The sequence below is a fragment of the Oncorhynchus gorbuscha genome, linkage group LG03, assembly GCF_021184085.1.
Source record: "Oncorhynchus gorbuscha isolate QuinsamMale2020 ecotype Even-year linkage group LG03, OgorEven_v1.0, whole genome shotgun sequence".
Lineage (NCBI taxonomy): Eukaryota > Metazoa > Chordata > Actinopteri > Salmoniformes > Salmonidae > Oncorhynchus > Oncorhynchus gorbuscha.
Window position 1 is genome coordinate 62,630,783 of NC_060175.1, and position 25,187 is coordinate 62,655,969.

Consider the following 25,187-nt stretch of genomic DNA (forward strand, 5'->3'; position numbering starts at 1 on the left):
ACTAATTAGTGTCCAATCAATCACCATTTTCTCAAGTGCTTCGTTTGAACTTACATTTCTCTGATAAAAAGGAAAAAGTCTCTGCACACTTTCAGTCTGATGCCAATTGCTTTAAATAGTAGCTGAGCTTTCAGCCAGTCGACCTTCATCAGAGCATTCATCAAAGCATGCTCTGATGAAAGTCGACTGACTGAAAGCTTTGATACTATTTAAAGAAATGTGCATTTGACTGGAAGTGTGCATCGACTTTTTTCTGTTTTGCATTCTGCCTCCAGAACCTTCAAAAATCAGCTTTGGTTGTGTGGTAGATTTGGCCTATTATCCACTCACATTTTTCTAAAATTAATTAAATGCATTTCTATTGATCATAAATATAATCAAATAAGGCCATTATAAGTATGCTAAGGATTCTTGGACCATGTGTCCTTGGTCACAGCCAAGATTACAGGCCTTAAACTTACCCTGAGTTGGAGTGTCTCCACCCACTGTCCGATGGGCCTGTACTCAGGAACACTGGAGTTGGTCATCTGGAACTGGAACAGGTCGTAGCGTCCCGGGGCGTCACCGTTTTTATTAAACATAACCGACGTGCCTGCACTACCTGCAGGAAGACAGAAGGAAGGAGCAATTGAAAATGTATGTGTTAGTTTTTATATTGAGTACATATTTGTGCAAATACATGAATTACACAGGCCCTTTTTATTTTAAGATTCAACCATTATAGGCCTGTGGTTGGTTTGGCCAACAGTACATAAACCCCTGTGAGAGAAACATTGACATTTAACCTAGTGTCCTTTGTTCTGTCGTTTACCAGCTATAAACGGCTGTATGGACATCGAGGGCCACAGGGTGTGCTCATGTGCTAATGGCCTATTCATAATGACCATGACTCATATCCTGTCCCCATTAGAAGGCGAGCAAGTCAGCTAACTCCAGACTGACTGAGATGATTGCTCTGCTGTGAAAGAGTGTGTACTAAGGCTATCCAAAACCACACCGCAGCCCTACATTTCACATCAGAGCTGTGTGATACATCACCAGGTCTAATCGCAGCATCAATGAAGCAGTGTTCAGCTTTAGGTTATCACATCTGTGCATTAGTAATAGCACAAGGTGCCTGTTCTTCGAGACGGATGCACATTTCCTAGGTTCAAAAGTAAAACCATCTCAATCACACATGCTGGACAGGAGATGAAGCAAAGTAAGATAAATAGGTCAGCCAAAGCATCATACGGTCCCCATTTGGTCGCAGTTTGTAGCAAGCAGAGGACCGCAGGCTAATTAACTTACTGAAGGTTCTGGACACCTCCAACACGGTATTTGAGAAATTAAATCTGTGGCCTGATTTGTGTGTGTGTGTGTGCATGTGTTTGTGAGTGTGTGAGTGTATAGTTGTGTAGGCTATCTATGTGCATGTGTATGTGTGTATGACCTCGCCATAATGAAGATGTCCGTGAGAACTTTCCGTGAAACCAACTAAGAAGAAATGTGTGGCCCTGATTTTTGATGTGACATAGACCCCTATGCATAGTCACTTTAACTCTACCTACATGTACATATTACCTCAATTACCTCGACTAAACAGTGCACCCGCACATTGACTCTGTACCGGTACCCCCTGTATATAGCCTCGCTACAGTTATTTTACTGCTGCTCTTTAATTATTTGTTACTTTTATTTTAGATTTTTTTACTTATCTATTTTTTACTTAACACATATTTTTCTTAAAACTGCATTGTTGGTTAAAACCTGTTAAGCCTACCCCCTACTTTTTCGAACATTCTGTTAAAAATCGCACAACATTTCAGCGTCCTGCTACTCATGCCAGGAATATAGTATATGCACATGATTAGTATGTGTGGATAAAAAACACTCTGACGTTTCTAAAACTGGTTAAATCACGGCTGTGACTATAACATAACGTGTGTTTCATCAAAAAGCGGAAGAAAAACTGATCACCAAAATCTGGAAAATATATCAATGTGCCACTTGCATGTATTGTCTATTGGAAAGCAAATTACATGGGGCTGAGATTGCAAGTCCTACAGCTTCCACAGGATGTCGCCAGTCTTGTCAATTGCCTGGGCTTTGTTTCTTGGTCAAACGAGTAAGAGAGAGCCCATTCCTTCCGGTCTCCGACAGGTTGTTTTGGATGAGAAATTTCCGACCATGATTTTCAGACGTGGAGCTATTGAATACACATCGCCCCGTGATCAATTTGATAGATTATTAACGTTTACTAATACCTAAAGTTGGATTACAAAAGTATTTCGAAGTGTTTTGTGAAAGTTTATCGTCAACTTTTTTTATAAAAAAAAAATGACGTTGCGTTTTAAAACGCTGTTTTTTCTTTGATCACACACTTTTCATAGATCGATATTTAGGGTATATATGGACCGATTTAATCGGAAAAAAAGACCCAATAGTGATGTTTATGGGACATCTAGGAGTGCCAACAAAGAAGATCGTCAAAGGTAATGAATGTTTTATATTTTATTTCTGCGTTTTGTGTAGCGCCGGCTATGCTAATTATTTTGTTTACGTCCCCTTCAGGTATTTTGGGGTGTTGCATGCTATCAGATTATAGCTTCTCATGCTTTCGCCGAAAAGCATTTTAAAAATCTGACTTGTTGGCTGGATTCACAACGAGTGTAGCTTTAATTCAGTACCCTGCATGTGTGTTTTAATGTACGTTTGAGTTTTAACGAGTGCTATTAGCATTTAGCGTAGCGCATTTGCATTTCCAGATGGCTAGATGGGACGCCTGCGTGTCGGGTGCGCTTAAGAAGTTAAGGGCTTGTAAGTAAGCATTTCACTGTAAGCTCTACAGCTGTTGTATTCGGCGCATGTGACATACAACATTTGATTTGAATTGATTTATACAACACACAGTGAGGTCGATGCCTCTCATCCTGCCATTGTAAGAAGGACTATTACTCCTTCAGTTCAACAGTGAGTTAACCTTGGCAGTGCATACAATAACTCAAAGGCATAGTAGACACCATTTCTAAAATCGGATGGGGACGGGACTCGAATCAGATGTGGCATGGGAAATGACTGGAGTAATAGTCCTGACTATAAAAAGTCTAAAAGGGGAATGACCAATAACACCTGTCCAAAATGGTTGTGAGGACATGTTGCCTTTGTGTTTTGTGTAGGCCTTTGGCTTTGTTAGGTAGAGGCTGTACCCCAATTCTGAATACCTTCCCTTTTAGGTTTTGTCAATAGGGAATTTCAGTAGCCTACACTCCAGTTTTTTTTCAAGGACATTTGTCATTGAACATTCAACAAAAGAGGAAAGCCAAAATCTCTCCTCTAGCAGCAAGAAACTAGATTATAGGGAGTAAAACCTCATTTATATGCACCATACATACAGGAAGAGACCTAAAGTATACATAAATCTCATGGGAGAACCGAATCTGCCACTCCATCAAAGTTTGTATGACCATCAAAGTAAATGAGTTGCTTTCGTTTTCTCCTTACGTTTCCTGCACATTAGTCATACAGAATATTAATGTGGCCATTTTCATAGCTGTTGAAGATACTGAGTAGTGTAAGGGATATTAGAAGAGCTCAATTGAGCTAATTCACCGAAACAACTTCCACTCCGAATGTGTGCAGAATATTTCGCCGATAGGCAATGGTTTGTGTCAAGGAAATGTATTGTCAGTTGTCATAAGCTAACATCAGCTGTCATAAATGTTTAGGACATCAATTGTGTCAGTATTATGTCATATTTATGTAGCCCTGAATAAGACAAAAGGCTCATGTAAAGTGTTACGCTACAGATAGTTACACTAAACATACAGTACCCGTCAAAAGTTTGGAAACACCTACTCATTGGCATTCTCTCAACCAGTTTCACGAAGTAGTAACCTGGAATGCATTTCAATTAACATGTGTGCCTTGTTAAAAGTTCATTTGTGGAATTTCTTTCCTGCTAAAAGCATTTGAGCCAATCAGTTGTGTTGTGACAAGGTATTGGTGGTATACAGAAGATAGTCCTATTTGGTAAAAGACCAAGTCCATATTATGGCAAGAACAGCTCAAATAAGCAAAGATAAACGGCAGTCTGTCTCTGCTTTAACTTCTTGGATATAGGGGGCGCTATTTTAACTTTTGGATGAAAAACGTTCCCGTTTAAAAACAAGATATTTTGTCACGAAAAGATGCTCGACTATGCATATAATTGACAGCTTTGGAAAGACGTGTAGTCCACTTGTCCTTCCAATCTCCTTTGCATTAGCATAGCCTCTTCTGTAGCCTGTCAACTATGTGTCTGTCTATCCCTGTTCTCTCCTCTCTGCACAGACCATACAAACGCTCCACACCGCGTGGCCGCGGCCACCCTAATCTGGTGGTCCCAGCGCGCACGACCCACGTGGAGTTCCAGGTCTCCGGTAGCCTCTGGAACTGCCGATCTGCGGCCAACAAGGCAGAGTTCATCTCAGCCTATGCCTCCCTCCAGTCCCTCGACTTCTTGGCACTGACGGAAACATGGATCACCACAGATAACACTGCTACCCCTGCTGCTCTCTCTTCGTCCGCCCACATGTTCTCGCACACCCCGAGAGCTTCTGGTCAGCGGGGTGGTGGCACCGGGATCCTCATCTCTCCCAAGTGGTCATTCTCTCTTTCTCCCCTTACCCATCTGTCTATCGCCTCCTTTGAATTCCTCGCTGTCACAGTTACCCGCCGATTTCAAGCTTAACATCCTTATCATTTATCGCCCTCCAGGTTCCCTTGGAGAGTTCATCAATGAGCTTGATGCCTTGATAAGCTCCTTTCCTGAGGACGGCTCACCTCTCACAGTTCTGGGCGACTTTAACCTCCCCACGTCTACCTTTAACTCATTCCTCTCTGCCTCCTTCTTTCCACTCCTCTCCCCTTTTGACCTCACCCTCTCACCTTCCCCCCCTACTCACAAGGCAGGCAATACGCTCGACCTCATCTTTACTAGATGCTGTTCTTCCACTAACCTCATTGCAACTCCCCTCCAAGTCTCCGACCACTACCTTGTATCCTTTTCCCTCTCGCTCTCATCCAACACTTCCCACACTGCCCCTACTCGGATGGTATCGCGCCGTCCCAACCTTCGCTCTCTCTCCCCCGCTACTCTCTCCTCTTCCATCCTATCATCTCTTCCCTCTGCTCAAACCTTCTCCAACCTATCTCCTGATTCTGCCTCCTCAACCCTCCTCTCCTCCCTTTCTGCATCCTTTGACTCTCTATGCCCCCTATCCTCCAGGCCGGCTCGGTCCTCCCCTCCCGCTCCGTGGCTCGACGACTCATTGCGAGCTCACAGAACAGGGCTCCGGGCAGCCTAGCGGAAATGGAGGAAAACTCGCCTCCCTGCGGACCTGGCATCCTTTCACTCCCTCCTCTCTACATTTTCCTCTTCTGTCTCTGCTGCTAAAGCCACTTTCTACCACTCTAAATTCCAAACTACCCTGGCCTTATGACTCCCAAGTGGTGCAGCGGTCTATGGCACTACAGACACCCTGGTTCAAATCCAGGCTGTATCACAACTGGCTGTGATTGGGAGTCCCATAGTGCAGCGCACAATTGGCCCAGCGTTGTCTGAGTTTCAAGCATCTCCCTCTAACCCTAGGAAGCTCTTTGCCACCTTCTCCTCCCTCCTGAATCCCCCCCCCCCTCCTCCCTCTCTGCAGAGGACTTCGTCAACCATTTTGAAAAGAAGGTCGACGACATCCAATCCTCGTTTGCTAAGTCAAACGACACCGCTGGTTCTGCTCACACTGCCCTACCCTGTGCTCTGACCTCTTTCTCCCCTCTCTCTCCAGATGAAATCTCGCGTCTTGTGATGGCCGGCCACCCAACAACCTGCCCGCTTGACCCTATCCCCTCCTCTCTTCTCCAGACCATTTCCGGAGACCTTCTCCCTTACCTCACCTCGCTCATCAACTCATCCCTGACCGCTGGCTACGTCCCTTCCGTCTTCAAGAGAGCGAGAGTTGCACCCCTTCTGAAAAAACCACCTCAAGCTGAACCTCGGCAAGACGGAGCTGCTCTTCCTCCCGGGGAAGGACTGCCCGTTCCATGATCTCGCCATCACGGTTGACAACTCCATTGTGTCCTCCTCCCAGAGCGCTAAGAACCTTGGCGTGATCCTGGACAACACCCTGTCGTTCTCAACTAACATCAAGGCGGTGGCCCGTTCCTGTAGGTTCATGCTCTACAACATCCACAGAGTACGACCCTGCCTCACACAGGAAACGGCGCAGGTCCTAATCCAGGCACTTGTCATCTCCTGTCTGGATTACTGCAACTCGCTGTTGGCTGGGCTCCCTGCCTGTGCCATTAACCCCCTACAACTCATCCAGAACACCGCAGCCCGTCTGGTGTTCAACTTTCCCAAATTCTCTCACGTCACCCCGCTCCTCCGTTCTCTCCACTGGCTTCCAGTTGAAGCTCTCATCCGCTACAAGACCATGGTGCTTGCCTACGGAGTTGTGAGGGGAACGGCACCTCAGTACCTCCAGGCTCTGATCAGGCCCTACACCCAAACAAGGGCACTGCGTTCATCCACCTCTGGCCTGCTCGCCTCCCTACCACTGACGAAGTACAGTTCCCGCTCAGCCCAGTCAAAACTGTTCGCTGCTCTGGCCCCCCAATGGTGGAACAAACACCCTCACGACGCCAGGACAGCGGAGTCAATCACCACCTCTTTAAGGAATACCTAGGATAGGATATAGTAATCCTTCTCACCCCCCCCCCCTTAAAAGATTTAGTTGCACTATTGTAAAGTGGCTGTTCCACTGGATGTCATAAGGTGAATGCACCAATTTGTAAGTCGCTCTGGATAAGAGCGTCTGCTAAATGACTTAAATGTAAATGTAAAACTCTGACGTTTCCAAAACTGCAAAGATATTGTCTGTGAGTGCCACAGAACTGATGTTCCAGATAAAAATCCAATCAGGAAGTGACACATTTTTAAACATCTCCTCATGCCAATGACTCCTTATATGGCTGTGAAGGAGCTAGGAGTCAGCTTACGTTTTCCACGTTTTCCCCAAGGTGTCTGCAGCATTGTGACGTATTTGTAGGCATATCATTTGAAGATTGACCATAAGAGACTACATCTACCCGGTGGTCGCTTGGTGTCCTCCGTCGCAATTATTGCGTAATCTCCAGCTGCAGTATTTTTCCGCTTGCTTCTGATGAGAAGCCAACTGCCACCACTGATAGATTATCGAATAGATATGTGAAAAACACCTTGAGGATTGATTCTAAACAACGTTTGCCATGTTTCTTTCGATATTATGGAGCTAATTTGGAAAAAGGTTTGGCATTGTAAGTGACTGCATATTTGTTTTTTTTCTTAGCCAAACGTGATGAACAAAACGGAGCTATTTCTCCTACACAAATAATATTTTTGGAAAAAATGAACATTTGCTATCTAATTAAGAGTCTCGTCATTGAAAACATCCGAAGTTCTTCAAAGGTAAATTATTTTATTTGAATGCTTTTCTTGTTTTTGTGAAAATGTTGCCTGCTGAATGCTAGGCTTAATGCTATGCTAGGCTATCAATACTCTTACACAAATGCTTATGTAGCTTTGGTTGAAAAGCATATTTTGAAAATCTGAGATGACAGTGTTGTTAACAAAAGGCTAAGCTTGTGTTTGAATATATTTATTTAATTTCATTTGCAATTTTCATGAATAGGAAACGTTGTGTTATGGTAATGAGCTTGAGGCTATGATTACGCTCCCGGATATGGGATTGCTCGACGCTAGAGGTTAAAGCATGAAGGTCAGTCAATCCGGAAAATGTCAATAACTTTGAAAGTTTCTTTTAGTGCAGCCTAAATAAATGCTTCACAGAGTTCAAGTAACAGACACAGCTCAACGTCAACTGTTCAGAGGAGACTGCGTGAATCAGGCCTTCATGGTCGAATTGCTGCAAAGAAACCACTACTAAAGGACACCAATGAGAAGAAGAGACTTGCTTGGGTCAAGAAACATGAGCAATGGACATTAGACATTTGAAATCTTTCCTTTGGTCTGATAAGTCCAAATTTGAGATTTTTGGTTCCAACCGCCATCTCTTTGTGAGACACAGAATAGCTGAACGGAGGATCTCCGCATGTGTGGTTCCCACCGTGAAGCATGGCGGAGGAGGTGTGATGGTGTTGGGGTGCTTTACTGGTTACACGGTCTGTGATTTATTTAGAATTCAAGGCACACTTAAACAGCATGGCTACCACAGCATTCTGCAGTGATACACCATCCCATCGGGTTTGCGCTTAGTGGGACTATCATTTGTTTTTCAACATGACAATGACCCAACACCTCCAGGCTGTGTAAGGGCTTTTTGACCAAGAAGGAGAGTGATGGAGTGTTTCATCAGATAACCTGGCCTCAACATTCCCCTGACTTTAACCCAATTGAGATGGTTTGGGATGAGTTGGACCGCATAGTGAAGGAAAAGCAGTGCTCAGCATATGTGGGAACTCCTTCAAGACTGTTTGAAAAGCATTCCTCATGAAGCTGGTTGAGAGATTCCAAGAGTGTGCAAAAATGTAATAAAGCCAAAGGGTGGCTACTTTGAAGAATCTAAAATATAAATATATTTTGATATGCTTAACATTTTTTGGATTACTACATGATTCCATGTGTGTTATTTCGTAGTTTTGATGTCTTTACTATTATTCTACAATATAGAAATAGTAAAAATAACAAAAAACAAAAAATCCTTGAATGTAGGTGTGTTCAAACTTTTGACTGGTACTGTACAGTATACAGTAGTTTCAGTACGACAGAATCTGCTTCAAATTGAAACAACAAAAAACACACACAGGGGTAGTCGTCAACAATCTGTCACTTCTGCTTCCAACAGACAAGGAATAGAGTTGACATACTGTATCTATTTGTTGATAAGATGTTGACATAGTACACTGGAAGCAGTTGGTATGACAGGACTACAAGACTGTCTTGTTCCACGCACATTTCAGTACAAAGAATCCCCCCCACCCCACACACACACGGTCAGTAAGCAAATTATTAAGCAGTGTGGCTCTCCTTGCAGATAGGAAGCCATTACAAATTCCATTCTACTTTACGTTTCCTGTTATTTCCAAGGGAACAAAATGATCTGTGCAGACAGTGTGTGAGAGATGAAAGATTCATACATTCGTATGGGGCTCTGAACTAAGACATGACAAAAGTGCATTGCTGCTGTACTGTGTTGAGCAGTGTGGGTGGACTGGGGGCTCTCTTTCCTTCACTCTCTTGAGCTCTGTCTCTAGCGCAGCAGGGAGAACAACAAAGACAACTCACACAGGCACGCACACATGGCAACACAAACATGTACATTCACATACTCTAACATATACACATGTGAACATGCCTGCGTGCACACGTACGTGCACACACAGCCCAGCCAGGATACAGTAAAGAGCACAGACATTTCCAGTGGTGTAAAGCCCCGTCTATGAGAATGGGGGTGTGCTCGGTCCTCCTTTTCCTGTAGTCCACTATAATCTCCTTTGTCTTGATCACGTTGAGGGAGAGGTTGTTGTCCTGTCACCACAGGGCCAGGTCTCTGACCTCCCCCTGTAGGCTGTCTAATCGTTGTCGGTGATCAGGCCACTGTTGTGTCGTCGGCAAACTTAATGGTGTTGGCGTCGTGCCTGGCTGTGAAGTCATGAGTGAATAGGGAGTATAAGAGGGGACCAAGCACGCACCCTTGAGGGGCCCCTGTGTTGAGGGTCAGCGTGGCGGATGTGTTGTTACCTACCCTTACCACCTGGGGGCGGCCCATCAGGAAGTCCAGGATCCAGTCGCAGAGGGAGGTGTTTAGTCCCAGGTTCCTAAGCTTAGTGATGAGCTTTGAGGGCACAATGGTGTTGAACGCTGAGCTGTTGTCAATGAATATCATTCTCACATAAGTGTTCCTTTTGTCCCGGTGGGAAAGGGCAGTGTAAGAGCACAATAGAGATTGCATCATCTATGGATCTGTTAGGGTGGAATGCAAATTGGGGTGGGTCTTGGATTTCTGGGATAATGGTGTTGATATAATCCATGACCAGCCTTTCAAAGTACTTCATGGCTACAGACGAGAGTGCTACGGTTCTGTAGTCATTTAGGCAGGTTACCTTAGTGTTCTTGGGCACAGGGACTATTGTGGTCTGCTTGAAACATATTGGTATTACAAACTCAGACAGGGAGAGGTTAAAAATGTCAGGGAAGACATGCCAACCAGTTGGTCAGCGCATGCTCGCAGTACACATCCTGGTAATCCGTCTGGCCCTGCGACCTGTTAAAGATCTTACACACATCGGCTGCGGAGAATGTGATCACACAATCGTCCAGAACAGCTGGTGCTCTCATGCATGTTTCAGTGTTATTTGCCTCAAAGCGAGCGTAGAATTAGATTAGCTCATCTGGTAGGCTCGTTTCACCGGGCATCTCTCGGCTGTGCTTCACTTTGTTGTCTGTAATAGTTTGCAAGCCCTGCCACATCCAACGAGCGTCGGAGCCGTAGTATGATTTGATCTTAGTCCTGTATTAATGCTTTGCCTGTTTGATGGTTCATCAGAGAGCATAGCGGGATTTCTTATAAGCTTCAGGATTAGAGTCCCGCTCCTTGAAAGTGGCAGCTCTAGCCTTTAGCTCAGTGCAGATGTTGCCTGGAATCCATGGATTCTGGTTGGGTTACATACGATTACTGTGGGGACGACGTCATCAATGCACTTATTGAAGAAGCCAATGACTGATGTGGTATACTCCTCAAAGCCATCGGAAGAATCCCGGAACATATTTCAGTCTGTGCTAGCAAAACAGCCCTGTAGCTTAGCATATGCTTCATCTGACCACTTTTTATTGACCAAGTCACTTGTGCTTCCTGCTTTAATTTTTGCTTGTAATCAGGAATCAGGAGGATATAATTACAGTGCCTTGCAAAATTATTCATCCCGCTTGGTGTTTTTCCTATTTTGTTGCATTACAACCTGTAATTTCAATGGATTTTTATTTGGATTTCATGTAATGGATATACTCAAAATAGTCTACATTGGTGAAGTGAAAAAAATTCAAAATGGAAAAGTGGTTTGTGCATATGTATTCACCCCCTTTCCTATGAAGTCCGTAAATAAGATCTGGTGCAACCAATTACCTTCAGAAGTCACATAATTAGTTAAATAAAGTCACCTTTGTGCAATCTAAATGTCACATGATCTGTCATATGATCTCAGTACACCTGTTCTGAAAGGCCCCATATTCTGCAACATCACTAAGCATGGGGCACCACCAAGCAAGCGGCACCACAAAGACCAAGGAGCTCTCCAAACAGGTCAGGGACAAAATGTGGAGAAGTACAGATCAGGGTTTGGTTATTAAAAAATATCCGAAACTTTGAACATCCCACGGAGTACCATTAAATCCATTATTAAAAAATGGATCGAATATGGCACCGCAACAAACCTGCCAAGAGAGGGCCACCCACCAAAACTCACAGACCAGGCAATGAGGGCATTAATCAGAGAGGCATCAAAGAGACCAAAGGTAACCCCGAAGGAGCTGCAAAGCTCTGCAGAGGAGATTGGAGTATCTTTGCATAGGACCACTTTAACTTCTTCGATATAGGGGGCGCGCTTTTAATTTATGGATGAAAAACATTCCCGTTTTAAACAAGATATTTTGTCACGAAAAGATGCTCGACTATGCATATCATTGACAGCTTTGGAAAGAAAACACTCTGACGTTTCCAAAACTGCAAAGATATTGTCTGTGAGTGCCACAGAACTGATGTTACAGAAAAAACCCAGATAAAAATACAATCAGGAAGTGCCGCATTTTTTAAAACCGCCTCATGGCAATGACTCCTTATATGGCTGTGGAGGAGCTAGGAGTCAGCTTACCTTTTACATGTTTTCCGCAAGGTGTCTGCAGCATTGTGACGTATTTGTAGGCATATCATTGGAAGATTGACCATAAGAGACTACATTTACCAGGTGGTCGCTTGGTGTCCTTCGTCGCAATTATTTCGTAATCTCCAGCTGCAGCATTTTTCAGTTTTCTTCTGATGAGAAGCCAGCTGCCACCACTGATAGATTATCGATTAGATATGTGAAAAACACCTTGAGGATTGATTCTAAACAACATTTGCCATGGTTCTGTCGATATTATGGAGCTAATTTGGAAAAAAGTTTGGCGTCGTATGTGACTGCATATTCGTTTTTTTTCTTAGCCAAATGTGATGAACAAAACGGAGCTATTTCTCCTACACAAATAATCTTTTTGGAAAAAAATGAACATTTGCTATCTAACTGAGAGTCTCATCATTGAAAACATCCAAAGTTCTTCAAAGGTAAATTATTTTATTTGAATGCTTTTCTTGTTTTTGTGAAAATGTTGCCTGCTGAATGCTAGGCTTAATGCTATGCTAGGCTATCAATACTCTTACACAAGTGCTTGTGTAGCTTTGGTTAAAGCATATTTTGAAAATCTGAGATGACAGTGTTGTTAACAAAAGGCTAAGCTTGTGTTTCAATATATTTATTTCATTTCATTTGCGATTTTCATGAATAGGAAACGTTGCGTTATGGTAATGAGCTTGAGGCTATGATTACGCTCCCGGATATAGGATTGCTCAACGCTAGAGGTTAAACCGTACACTCCACAGAGCTGGGCTTTACGGAAGAGTGGACAGAAAAAAAGAATTGCTTCAATAAAAAAATAAGCAAACATGTTTGGCGTTCGCCAAAAGGCATGTGGGAGACTCCCAAACATATGGAAGAACGTACTCTGGTCAGATGAGACTAAAATGTTGCTTTTTGGCCATCAAGGAAAACGCTATGTTTGGCGCAAACCCAACACCTCTCATCATCCCAAGATGGCAGGGACTGGGAAACTGGTCAGAATGTAAGGAATGATGGATGGCACTAATTACAGGGAAATTCTTGAGGGAAACCTGTTTCAGTCTTCCAGAAATTTGAGACTGGAATGGAGGTTCACCTTCCAGCAGGACAATGACCCTAAGCATACTGCTAAACCAACACTCGGGTGGTTTAAAGGGAAACATTTAAATGTCTTGGAATGGCCTAGTAAAATCCCAGACCTCAATCCAATTGAGAATCGTAAAGATTGCTGTACACCAGCAGAACCCATCCAACTTGAAGGAGCTGGAGCAGTTTTGCCTTTAACAAATGGGCAAAAGTCCCAGTGGCTAGATGTGCCAAGCTTATAGAGACATACCCCAAGAGACCTGCAGCTGAAATTGCTGCAAAAGGTGGCTCTACAAAGTATTGACTTTGGGGGGGTGAATAGTTATGCACGCTCAAGTTTTCAGTTTTCTGTATATATTCTTTGTTGTTTCACAATAAATAATATTTTGCTTCTTCAAAGTGGTAGGCATGTTGTGTAAATCAAATGATACAACCCCCCCCCCCAAAAAAAAAATATATATTTTAATTCCAGGTTGTAAGTGCCACGGGGGGTGAATACTTTCGCAAGCCACTGTATGGTCAGATTTGCCAAATGGGGGACGAGGGAGAGCTTTGTACGCGTCACTGTGTGTGGAGTAAAGGTGGTTTAGAGTTTTCTTCCCTCTGGTATTGTAATGCCAGATATTGTGCACCAGCTGTTGTTTTCAAATATACATAATTCGCCACCCATTTTCTTACCATACGCTGCTGTTTTGTCCTGCTGATACAGTGTATAACCAGCCAGCTGTATGTAGGTAATGTCGTCGTTCTGCCACGACTCCTTGATGCATAAAATATTACAGTTTTTAATGTCCCGTTGGTAGTTTAATCTTCCTCGTAGGTCGTCAATTTTATTTTCCAATGGTTGCACGTTAGCTAGTAGAACGGAAGGCAGTGGTAGTTTATTCAATCGCCTATGAATTCTCAGAAGGTAGCCCAACCTCCGCCCTCTTTTTCTCTGTCTCCTCTTCATGCAAATGACAGGGATTTGGGCCTGTTCCCAGGAAAGTATGTCCTTCACGTCGGGTTCGTCGGACTGGTTAATGAAAAAAAAATCTTCTGCCAGTTCATGGTGAGTAATCGCTGTTCTGGTAGCAGTAACATTATGTACAAAATAAGTTTTTAAAAATAAATGACAAACAACGCAATAAAAAGAACAAAAAACACATTTGGATAGGAACACGTCAGCCATCATCTCCGGTGCCATGATACAAAAGTAAAGAAAATAATGTAATGTAATATAAAAACATTTATTTTCCCTGTCACCAAAAAGTACTCGTTAGATTTCGAATGCCTAGGACATGAAAATGGTCCAATTCACACACATATCAAGAGAACATCCCTGGTCATCCGTACTACCTCTGATCTGACAGATTCACTAAACACAAATGCTTCATTTTTAAACTATGTCTGAGTGTTGGAGTGTGCCACTGGCAATCCGTAAACTTAAAAAACCAAAAAATTGTGCCGTCTGGTTTGCATAATACAAGGAATGTGAAATCATTTATAATTTTACTTTTGATACACAAGTATATCTGAGCAACTACATTTACTTTTGATACTTAAGTATATACTTTTACTCAAGTATTTTACTGGGTGACTTTCACTTTTACTTGAGTATGAATATTGGGTAATTTTTCCACCACTGGAGATTTGGCTGTCAAAGATACAGGAGTACTTTACTGCATCAGTGGGGGTAAACAGAGTAAAGGTACATTTTGTGAGCTGAGAATTCCTCTGTGACAGTCTTATTGCAAGTGTATTACAGGTAATGTATATGTTCAGCAACAAATGACAGAAACAGCTTGTCTGCTTTTTTCTGAATGCTGAATGCTGAATGCTGTGAGAAGCAATTCAGGCTAAATATTGTACTTTTGTAAACAGAAAAAAAGGTGCTATCATAAACCGAAAAGGGTTCGTTGGCTGTCCCCATAGGAAACCAGTTGAAGAACCCTTTTCGGTGCTAGGTAGAATCCTTTTGGTTCCAGGTAGGACCCTTTTGGGTTCCATGTAGAACCCTTTCCACTGGTTCTACATGGAACCCAAAATAGTTCTACCTGGAACAAAAGAGGGTTCTACCTGGAACCAAAAAGAGTTCTCCTTGGGGACAGCCAAATCACTTTTTTGGAACCCTTTTTTCTAAGAGTGAATGAATTGTGCAGACCCATTGACAAATAGCAAGGTAACTCATAAGGAAGACGGGGGAACAAAGTAACACAGCATCAGTAGCAACAACAAAATGTTATTCAGTGTGTTAATGCTTGGTTAGTGTATCTACATACCTATGAATATTTGTTTAAATCCATTGATACATTTTGTTTTATTAACAAAAAATTGCTTCAGGCAGAATTATAAATATTCTTGCTGCCTCTCTGTTTTTATTATTGACCTGTGGAACATTCCCCATATATCTAATCATATATCATGTTTATCAGTAAAAATGGGTATTTTGAATGGTATAGTTAGAAAAATGAAAAAAAGGCAAATTTATACTTTGAATGCTAAAAGTATGTTATATTAAATGTTTAAATTTTGGTTACTCCATTCTTGGTCAATATGACATGCGTAAAATATAAAATAAATGTGTTGTTGTTGTCAATTTAGTGTATTTTCATTCAAATATCAGTTTCAAATTATAAATACACCACTGGTCAAGAATTGTATTTATTTTGTATGTAGAATAATAGTGAAGACATCAAAACTATGAAATAACACATGGAATCATGTAGTAACAAAAACAAGTGTTAAACAAATCAAAATATATTTTATATTTAAGATTCTTCAAATCGCCACCCTTTGCCTTGACAGCTTTGCACACTCTTGGCATTCTCTCAACCAGCTTCATGAGGTAGTCACCTGGAAGGCATTTCAATTAACAGGTGTACCTTAAAAGTTAATTTGTGGAATTTATTTCCTTCTTAATGTGTTTGAAAAAAAACATCAAGTGCTATGATGAAACTGGCTTTCATGAGGACTATCACAGGAATGGATAACCCAGATTTACCTCTGCTGCAGAGGATACGTTCATTAGATTTACCGGCCTCAGAAATTGCAGCCCAAATAAATGCTTCACAGAGTTCAAGTAACAGACACATCACAACTCTAAGTGTTGAGAGGAGATCACGTGAATCAGGCCTTCATGGTCGAATTGCTGCAAAGAAACCACTACTAAAGGACACCAATAATAAGAAGAGACTTCCTTGGGCCAAGAAACATGATCAATGGACATCAGAACAGTGGAAATTGGTGATTTTTGGTTCCAACCAGCAAGTCTTTGCTAGACACAGTGTGGGTGAACGGATGATCTCTGCATGTGTGGTTCCCATTGTAAAGCATGGAGGAAGGGGTGTTATGGTGATGGGGTGCTTTGCTGGTGACACTGTCTGTGATTTATTTAGAATTCAAGGTACACTTAACCAGCATGGCTACCACAGAATTCTGCAGCGATACGCCATCCCATCTGGTTTGGGCTTAGTGGGACTATCATTTGATTTTCAACAGCACAATGACTCAACACCTCCAGGCTTAGTAAGGGCTATTTTACCAAGAAGGAGAGTGATGGAGTGCTGCATCAGATGACATGGCCTCCATAATCTCACGACCAACCAAATTAAGATGGTTTGGGATGAGTTGGACAACAGAGTGAAGGAAAAGCGGCCAACAAGTGCTCAGTATATATGGGAACTCCTTCAAGACTGCTGGAAAAGCATTCCAGGTGAAGCTGGAAATCAAAATATAACATATATATATATATATATTTTTTTTTTGGTTACTACATGATTCTTTGTGTTATTTCATAGTTATGATGTCTTCACTAATATTCCATAATGTAGAAAATAGTAAAAATAAAGAAAAGCCCTTGCATGAGTAGGTGTTCTAAAACTTTTGACCGGTAGTGTATTTTTAATTAACATTTTTACAGTGTTACATTTAACCCTGCCTTTAGGGTCAATTGTAAAATTTAATTTCTGCCACTTTCAGTTGAATTTTAAATGACTTGTGTACTAGAAACATATAGTTACATTGTGTAATGTTAGCTGAGATATATGCATGTTGTTTGTATAAAACAACTAAACCGTGAACACACCAGGTCTGATGCGTTTTGTCCCTCCACTAAAATCCCCAAAAATTGCATAACATAACTACTGCGATTATTCTCAGTGGCAATATGTTGTTCAAAGTGAATGGAGAGCACGCAGTAATGAGAGAAAGATCATATACTAAAGGAAAAATTATAAGCTACTGAAAATATTAGGATAGGCTGCTCATTCAATAGGATGAATCATTAAAGGAGTTTGGCTACATTTCATTCAGTTGCACCCCATTTAATAAGAGAGGACATGCAAAACTAGCACCTGTCACGATTTCTCGCACATATGCTGACTATCATGACACTTGCTGCCTCCAGTTTTCTTTCTATCTGATTAAAGATATGAAGTCCAGACAGGCTAGACCTATTTTAGGAAACTCTCTGAATGGAGATAGATAATTAGCGAACTCATACAAGCACACACACCCTCCTAAAAGGACCCATCAATCAAAGCTGCCTGCAGCACATCTCCCTTAGGCACATAAGGGAGCGAACGGAATTTACACAATTGTTACCTGGAGGAAAATGGGAGAGGGTCATGCTTTTTCAATTTCAGTTAGGATGAGGGTGTAGTGTATATTTGTTTTTATTACAGGGCTGTCACGACTTCCGCCGAAGTCGGCTCCTCTCCTTGTTCGGGCGGTGTTCGGCGGTCGACGTCACCGGCTTTCTAGCCATTGCCGCTCCATTTTTTATTGATCCATTTGTTTTGTCTTGTTCCCTGCACACCTGGTTTACATTCCCTAATCACACTGTATGTATTTATTCGTCTGTCCTCCCTCATGTCTTTGTGTGATATTGTTTGTGTTACGTGTTATTTGTGACGCGCCAGATTGTTGTTCTTATATTCCGTGTTGTTCACGAGGTATGTTTATTTGGTAAACATAATGTTTGTGACTGTTTGCGCGTTTTTGCACTTTTGCTAACTGGCTGGAGTTTTTGACACAGTGGCGTCCGTCTGTTGCTTTCTCCTGCCTAAATAAAGTGTGTGCTCGTTCAAAACTCTCTGCTCTCCTGCACCTGACTCCGCTACGAGTACGTACACCCGTGACAAGGGGAAGGTCATGTAATTTGCAATCGATTAAATGTCATATTGCTTTGGGTGTGATAATTAGTTGGCTTATTATATCTCAATGTTTGCCTGATGATGCCCCTCATCACTGATCTGATTCTCTGCTATCAAGTCTGGTCTCAATCAAATGATCCATAGCCTATACTATAGTCTATAGGCCTAGGCTATAAGAGGAGCAAATATCGGAGAAGCACATGACAAAGTTATATTTCTAAGAAAATGTAATTCCTTCCTAAGTTTTTGCACTGCTGGGGTGTATATAAAAAACTATCCACATATCTACAATACAAAATCCATGTGTACGCGTGTGTATAGTGTGTATGTTATGATGATGTGTGTGTGTGTGTGTGTGTGTATGCATGTGTCTGTGCCTATGTTTGTGTTTCTTCAAAGTCCCCGCTGTTCCATAAGGTGTATTTTTTACCTGCTTTTTAAATCTGATTCTACTGCTGGCATCAGTTACCTGATGTCAAGTAGAGTTCCATGTAGTCATGGCTCTATGTAGTACTGTGTGCCTCCCGCAGTCTGTTCTGGACTTGGGGACTGTGAAGAGACCTCTGGTGGCATGTCTTGTGGGGTATGCATGGGTGTCCGAGCTGTGTGCTAGTATTTTCAACAGACAGCTCGGTACCTTCAGCTTGTCAACACCACTTACAAGTAATGAGGAAGTCAATCTCTCTTCCGCTATGAGCCATGAGAGACTGACACGCATGTCATTAATGTTAGCTCTCCGTGTACTTTTAAGGGCCAGCCGTGCTGCCCTGTTCTGAGCCAACTGTAATTGACCACACGACTGAACAATAGTCCAGATGCGACAAAACTAGAGCCTGTAGGACCTGCCTTGTTGATAGTGTTGTAAAGAAGTCAGAAAAACACTTTATTATGGACAGACTTCCCCCAGCTACTGTTGTTTCAATATGTTTTGACCATGACAGTTTACAATCCAGGTTTATTCCAAGCAGTTCAGTCACCTCAACTTGCTCAATTTCCACATTATTCATTACGAGATGTAGTTGAGGTTTAGTGTTTAGTGAATGATTTGTCCCAAATACAATGCTTTTAGTTTTGGAAATATTTTAGACAAACTTAGACCTTGCTACCCTTTCTGAAACTACCTGCAGCTCTCTGTTAAGTGTTGCAGTCATTTCAGTCACTTTAGTGGCTGATGTGTATAGTTTTGAGTCATCCACATATACAAGATTGAAAAAAGCAAGGGGCCTTAACAGCTACCCTGGGGAATTCCTGATTCTTCATGGGTTATGTTTGAGAGGATTCCAATAAAGAACACCTTCTGTTCTGTTCGACAAGTAACTCTTTATCCACATTATAGCAGGGGGTGTAAAGCCATAACACATACATTTTTCCAGCAGCAGATTATGATCAATAATGTCAAAAGCTGCACTGAAGTCTAACAATACAGCCCCCTCAGTCATTTTATCATGCATTTTTCTCAGCCAATCATCAGTCATTTGTGTAAGTGCTGTGCTTGTTGAGTGTCCTTCCCTATAAGCGTGCTGAAAATCTGTTGTCAATTTGTTTCCTGTGAAATAGCATTGTATCTGGTCAAACACAATTTTTCCAGAAGTTTACTAAGGGTTGGTAACAGGCTGATTGGTCTGCTGTTTGAGCCAGTAAAGGGGGCTTTGCTATTCATGGGTGGAATGACTTTAGCTTCCCTCCAAGCCTGAGGGCACACACTTTCTGGTAAGCTTAAATTGAAGATGTGGCAAATAGGAGTGGCAATATGGTCTGCAATTATCCTCAGTAATTTTCCATCCAGATTGTCAGACCCCGGTGGCTTGTCATTGTTGATATGCAGCAGGTGTACTAAAAAATAAAGGACTTTTTCACTGGTGATCAGATACTCCAAGTGTAACTGGTTCTGTTGCGCTCAATATATACACATGATAGTCTAAGTTTGGAACAGTGATGAAGTTGTCTGTTATTTTTTACAAATCAAAACATCTCTGGTGCTGCAGCATGTGCTCATTCCTTGTCATGCTCTGTTGTGGTATTGTGCTATTATGATGTGAAACTATTTAGAATTGCAGGAAATGGATTTATAAAAGGCTTTTTTTCTCAGACTGCAAATAACATGATAAATTCATGCAGTTCTTTATTAATGGAAATATTTTCTGTGGTGGTCCGCAAATCCACAGCCTTGTAACAGCGTTCGTCTGTTGATAGAGAGTCGGACCAAAATGCAGCGTGGTGGTTACTCATGTTCTTTAATGAAAATTAACGATACATGAAATAACTTAATATACAAAACAACAAACAAAACGTGAAAACCTATACAGCCTATCTTGTGACAACAAACACAGAGACAGGAACAATCACCCACGAAACACTCACAGAATATGGCTGCCTAAATATGGTTCCCAATCAGAGACAACGATAATCACCTGACTCTGATTGAGAACCGCCTCAGGCAGCCATAGACTACGTGGACACCCCACAAACCCCTAAGACAAAAACACAACACAATAACCCATGTCACACCCTGGCCTGACCAAACAAATAAAGAAAACACAAAATACTAAGGTGCGGACTCCCGGACACACATCAAAACCATAGGGAGGGTCCGGGTGGGCGTCTGTCCATGGTGGCTGCTCCGGCTCGGGACGTGAACCCCACTCCATAAATGTTTTAGTTCCTCCCCCTCGCGTCCTGGGATAATCCACCCTCGCCGCCGACCATGGTCTAATAGTCCTCACCCAGAACCCCACTGGACTGAGAGGCAGCTCGTGACTGAGGGGCAGCTCGGGACTGAGGGGAAGCCCAGCACTGAGAGGAAGCTCAGCACTGAGAGGAAGCTCAGCACTGAGAGGAAGCTCATCACTGATAGGAAGCTCAGGCAGGTAGTTGGCTCCGGCATATCCTGGCTGGCTGGCGGATCTGGAAGAGTCTGGTTGACTGGCAGATCTGGAAGAGTCTGGTTGACTGGCAGATTTGGAAGAGTCTGGTTGACTGGCAGATCTGGAAGAGTCTGGTTGACTGGCAGATCTGGAAGAGTCTGGCTGACTGGCAGATCTGGAAGAGTCTGGCTGACTGGCGGATCTAGCTGCTCTATGCAGACTGGCAGCTCTGCTGCTCCATGCAGACTGGCAGCTCTGGCTGCTCTATGCAGACTGGCAGCTCCATGCAGACTGGCAGCTCTGGTTGCTCTATGCAACCTGACAGCTCAGGCTGCTCCATGCAGACTGGCAGCTCTGGCTGCTCCATGCAGACTGGCAGCTCTGGCTGCTCCATGCAGTCTGACAGCTCAGGCTGCTCCATGCAGACTGGCAGCTCAGTCTGTGCTGAACAGGCAGGAGACTCTGGCAGCGCTGGAGAGAAGGAAGGCTCTGGCTGCGCTAAACAGGCGGGAGACTCCGGCAGAGCAGGAGAGGTGAGGCGCACTGTAGGCCTGATTGATGCGTGGTGCTGGCACTGGTGGAACTGGATAGAGAACATGCACAGGAAGCCTGGTGCGGGGAGCTGCCACCGGAGGACTGGTGTGTGGAGGTGGCTCTGGATAGACCGGACCGTGCAGGCGCACTGGAGCTCTTGAGCACCAAGCCTGCCCAACCTTACCTGGCTCGATGCCCACTCTAGCCAGGCCAATACGAAGAGCTGGTATGAACCGCACCGGGCTATGCAGCCGCACTGGAAACACTGTGCGCTCCATAGCATAACACGGTGCCTGCCCGGTCTCTCATGCCCCCCGGTAAGCACAGGGAGTTTGCGCAGGTCTTCTACCTGGCATAGCCATACTCCCTGTAAGCCCCCCCCCAATACATTTTTGGGGCTGAATCTCAGGCTTCCATCCGCGTCACCGTGCTGCCTCCTCATACCAGCGCCTCTCCGCTTTGACAGCCTCCAGTTCTTCCTTGGGGTGGTGATATTCTCCAGGCTGAGCCCAAGGTCCTTCACCGTCCAGTTCGTCCTCCCATGTCCAGTCCCTCTCTCGCTGCACCTTGGTGCGGCTACACTCCCCTGGTTAGCCCAGGGTCCTCTCCCGTCGAGGATTTCCTCCCAAGTCCAGAAATTCTTGTCGCGCTGCTCCTGCTGCCGCTGTTGCCTGTTACCATGCCACTTGGTCCGGGTGGGGTGGGTGATTCTGTAACGGCTCTCTTCTATCTCCTCCTCTGACGAAGAGGTAGAACAAGGATCGGACCAAAATGCAGCGTGATGATGATTCATGATACTTTAATGAAGGAAAACTATACCTACAGAAACTACAAAAATAACTAAATGAAATAACGAATACCGAAACAGCCATATCTGGTGCAAACACAAAGACAGGAACAATCACCCACAAACACACAGTGAAACCCAGGCTACCTAAATATGGTTCCCGATCAGAGACAACGAGAATCACCTGACTCTGATTGAGAACCGCCTCAGGCAGCCATAGACTATGCTAGACAACCCTACTCAACCACAATCCCAATACCTACTAAACCCCAATACAAAAACACACCACAAAATAAACCCATGTCACACCCTGGCCTGACCAAAATAAATAAAGAAAACACAAAATACTAAGACAAGCCTCCTGTCTACTTCGCCATGTAATGCTTACAAAACAAAGAACCGTTTCTAAAACTGCATGGCTAAGGCATGTTCTCTGTTACCCAAGGTAATAATTAAAATGTCAAATGGATATAGGGAAGGATCAGGTAAAAATATATTTTACTGAAGGGAGTGCCATCCATTTTAATTTCAGAGAGGTCACATTTTCTCCAGGTATCCCTCATTATAAATAACGCACAGTCCCTAAGCAAATAACATTTCTCTTTTACAAAAACTTAATTCAAAACATTGCCTTAGCTTCAAATCCTTTCTGTAGGATATCGAAAACTAGTCTACGTTATAGAATAATGCTAAATCGACACGCAGAGTTTGAAGGGGTAGATCGAGACAGCTGTGATATAGGTTATATGAAGATGAAATTTACAACCATTATAAAATAGAAACACATGCACACAACCTGTCCGTAGCGGCCTAATGATCAGTCGTTGATACCTTTTTGTGAAGCAAAGGGTGGTTATTTGAGTGCTTGATCTAAATCTGTGAAACCACTTATTGATAAGGGTAAACTCCGGCGGATATTTTTTTGTCTCTGTCTTTGTTACACCCTGACCATAGAGAACCTTTTATTTTCTATGTTGCTTAGGTCGGGGTGTGGTTATCTAGGTTGTTGTATGTCTATGTTGGCCTGGCATGGTTCCCAATCAGAGGCAGCTGTTTATCGTTGTCTCTGATTGGGGATCATATTTAGGCAGCCATTTCCCCACTGTTTTTTTGTGGGATCTTGTTTTTGGTTAGTTGCCTGTGAGCTCGCCATTTGCTGCACGTTTCATTTGCTGTTTATTGATTTTGTGAGTTTTATCTGAATAAACATGTGGAACTCTACGCACGCTCTAACTTGGTCCGTTAATTCCGTTAATTCTACAAATGATCGTGACAGTCTTTTAGGGTTGCCTATAGCACGTGGTCACCTAGATGCACTATAGCAGGCCTATAATATATAGCCTAATATATAGGCTATAAAAATGATGCATTAATATATTAATTCATTTCTAACTTACACATCTCTCTGCCTTCTTCACTGTTCCCTTCTGGCCCAATTCACTCATCTTCGCTGGCAACTTCACTGGCCTATTTCTTCCCCTCTCTCTAGCACTTAACGAGTAGCCTACACTCTTAAAAAAGGTTCTACCTAAAAGGGTTCTTCGGCTGTCACCATAGGAGTACCCTTCTTAGAACCCTTTTTGGCTCCAGGTAGAACTCTTTTGGGTTATATGTAGAACCCTTTCCACCTGGAACAAAAAGGGTTATTCTATGGGGACAGCTGAAGAACCCTTTTGAAACCCTTTTTTTCTGAGTGTGTGTATATATAGACAACGAACAGTAATATAGTTTGAAACTTATTTTGAGCAATTATTTTTTACACTAATAGGCCTAGGCTTATTCGAGGAGAGAAGCATTGATCGATTCTCTTGCTTGCTGAATGCGTGTAAAAGAGGCTACAGCATTGGCAATGAACTGGCAGGGAAGTTAGAATGGCGAGAGCGGCGTGTAGCTCTGGTGTGACGGGATCACATTGATTAAATTGATACATTGCTGCACTGATGGATTGAAAACATAAAAAACAGAAACAGAGAAATGAATGAATCAATTCACACAACAAAGCCACAGACCTGTCAGTGCGCGGCCTGCCAATGGCAGTGTCCTAGGTAATAATTTATATTGGTCAACAACTTATTTATGCATGTGAAAAGATGTAAAAATCTAACCTATTTAGAATAAATCATTCACGCAGTATGATATTTTGCCATTGGTGTAAATGACATCAATAAAAATATGACGTGTTTGAGAGTCCAGTGCCTCTGACTCTGCACATCCATGCTTCTATCTTACCTCCCACCTTTCCTTATTTTTATCTGTACATAATGAATTACAATGTATCAGTCGTTAAAAAAAAATATATATATACAGTATGTGCTTATTTGAGAAACGTGCTATTTCACCTTGCCCATATTTTTATGAGGATACACACATGAACAGGGTCCAGGGATAACACATGGACTGACCGTTGAAGCTGACGTTGCGTATATACTTGAGCAGGGTCTTCCCCTCGGCTGCCTCCATCCCAGGGCAAATACCAGAGTGCTCTGGACACAGGTCTCTCTGTATATTGTGGAGGGCATAAGCCATGGCATACACAGCATCTATTACAAACTGAACATTCCCCTCCTGCTCATACTTGGAGTCTATCCCGATCCTCTCCTGGCCTGAGGAGAGAGGAGAGAGGAGAGAGAGGAGAGGTCAAGAAAAGGACAGCCACACACTGTGAATCAGTCACCCTGTTGTGTGCGTAGCACGGCATGGATCACATTCCTGCAGAGTTCTGTTGCAGTACCGCAAAACCAAATGCTACCCAAGAAGGAGATGAGCAGGTGGAACTGGATACCATATGTACATATGCATATTTCATAGTGAAGTCAGCCCACTATAGGCCCTATACTGTACCTGTAGTTGAGATGTGTATCTTTTGTCCCATTTTAGGAGCGTTCAAGGCCATGACGA

The 25,187-nt window shown here is 43.0% G+C and overlaps 1 protein-coding gene across 3 annotated transcripts in view; it reads right to left on the minus strand.

The window, feature by feature from the left end:
* Positions 1-25,187, minus strand: part of LOC124031678 (metabotropic glutamate receptor 7-like) — a 151,346-nt gene that overhangs the window by 19,320 nt on the left and 106,839 nt on the right. For all 3 annotated transcript variants that reach the window (XM_046343226.1, XM_046343225.1, XM_046343224.1), the window contains exons 6-7: positions 24,692-24,892; positions 462-601 (exon numbers count right to left, since the gene is read on the minus strand). In XM_046343226.1, coding sequence (XP_046199182.1) covers positions 462-601; positions 24,692-24,892 — 341 coding nt within the window. The remainder of the gene's footprint in view (positions 1-461; positions 602-24,691; positions 24,893-25,187) is intronic.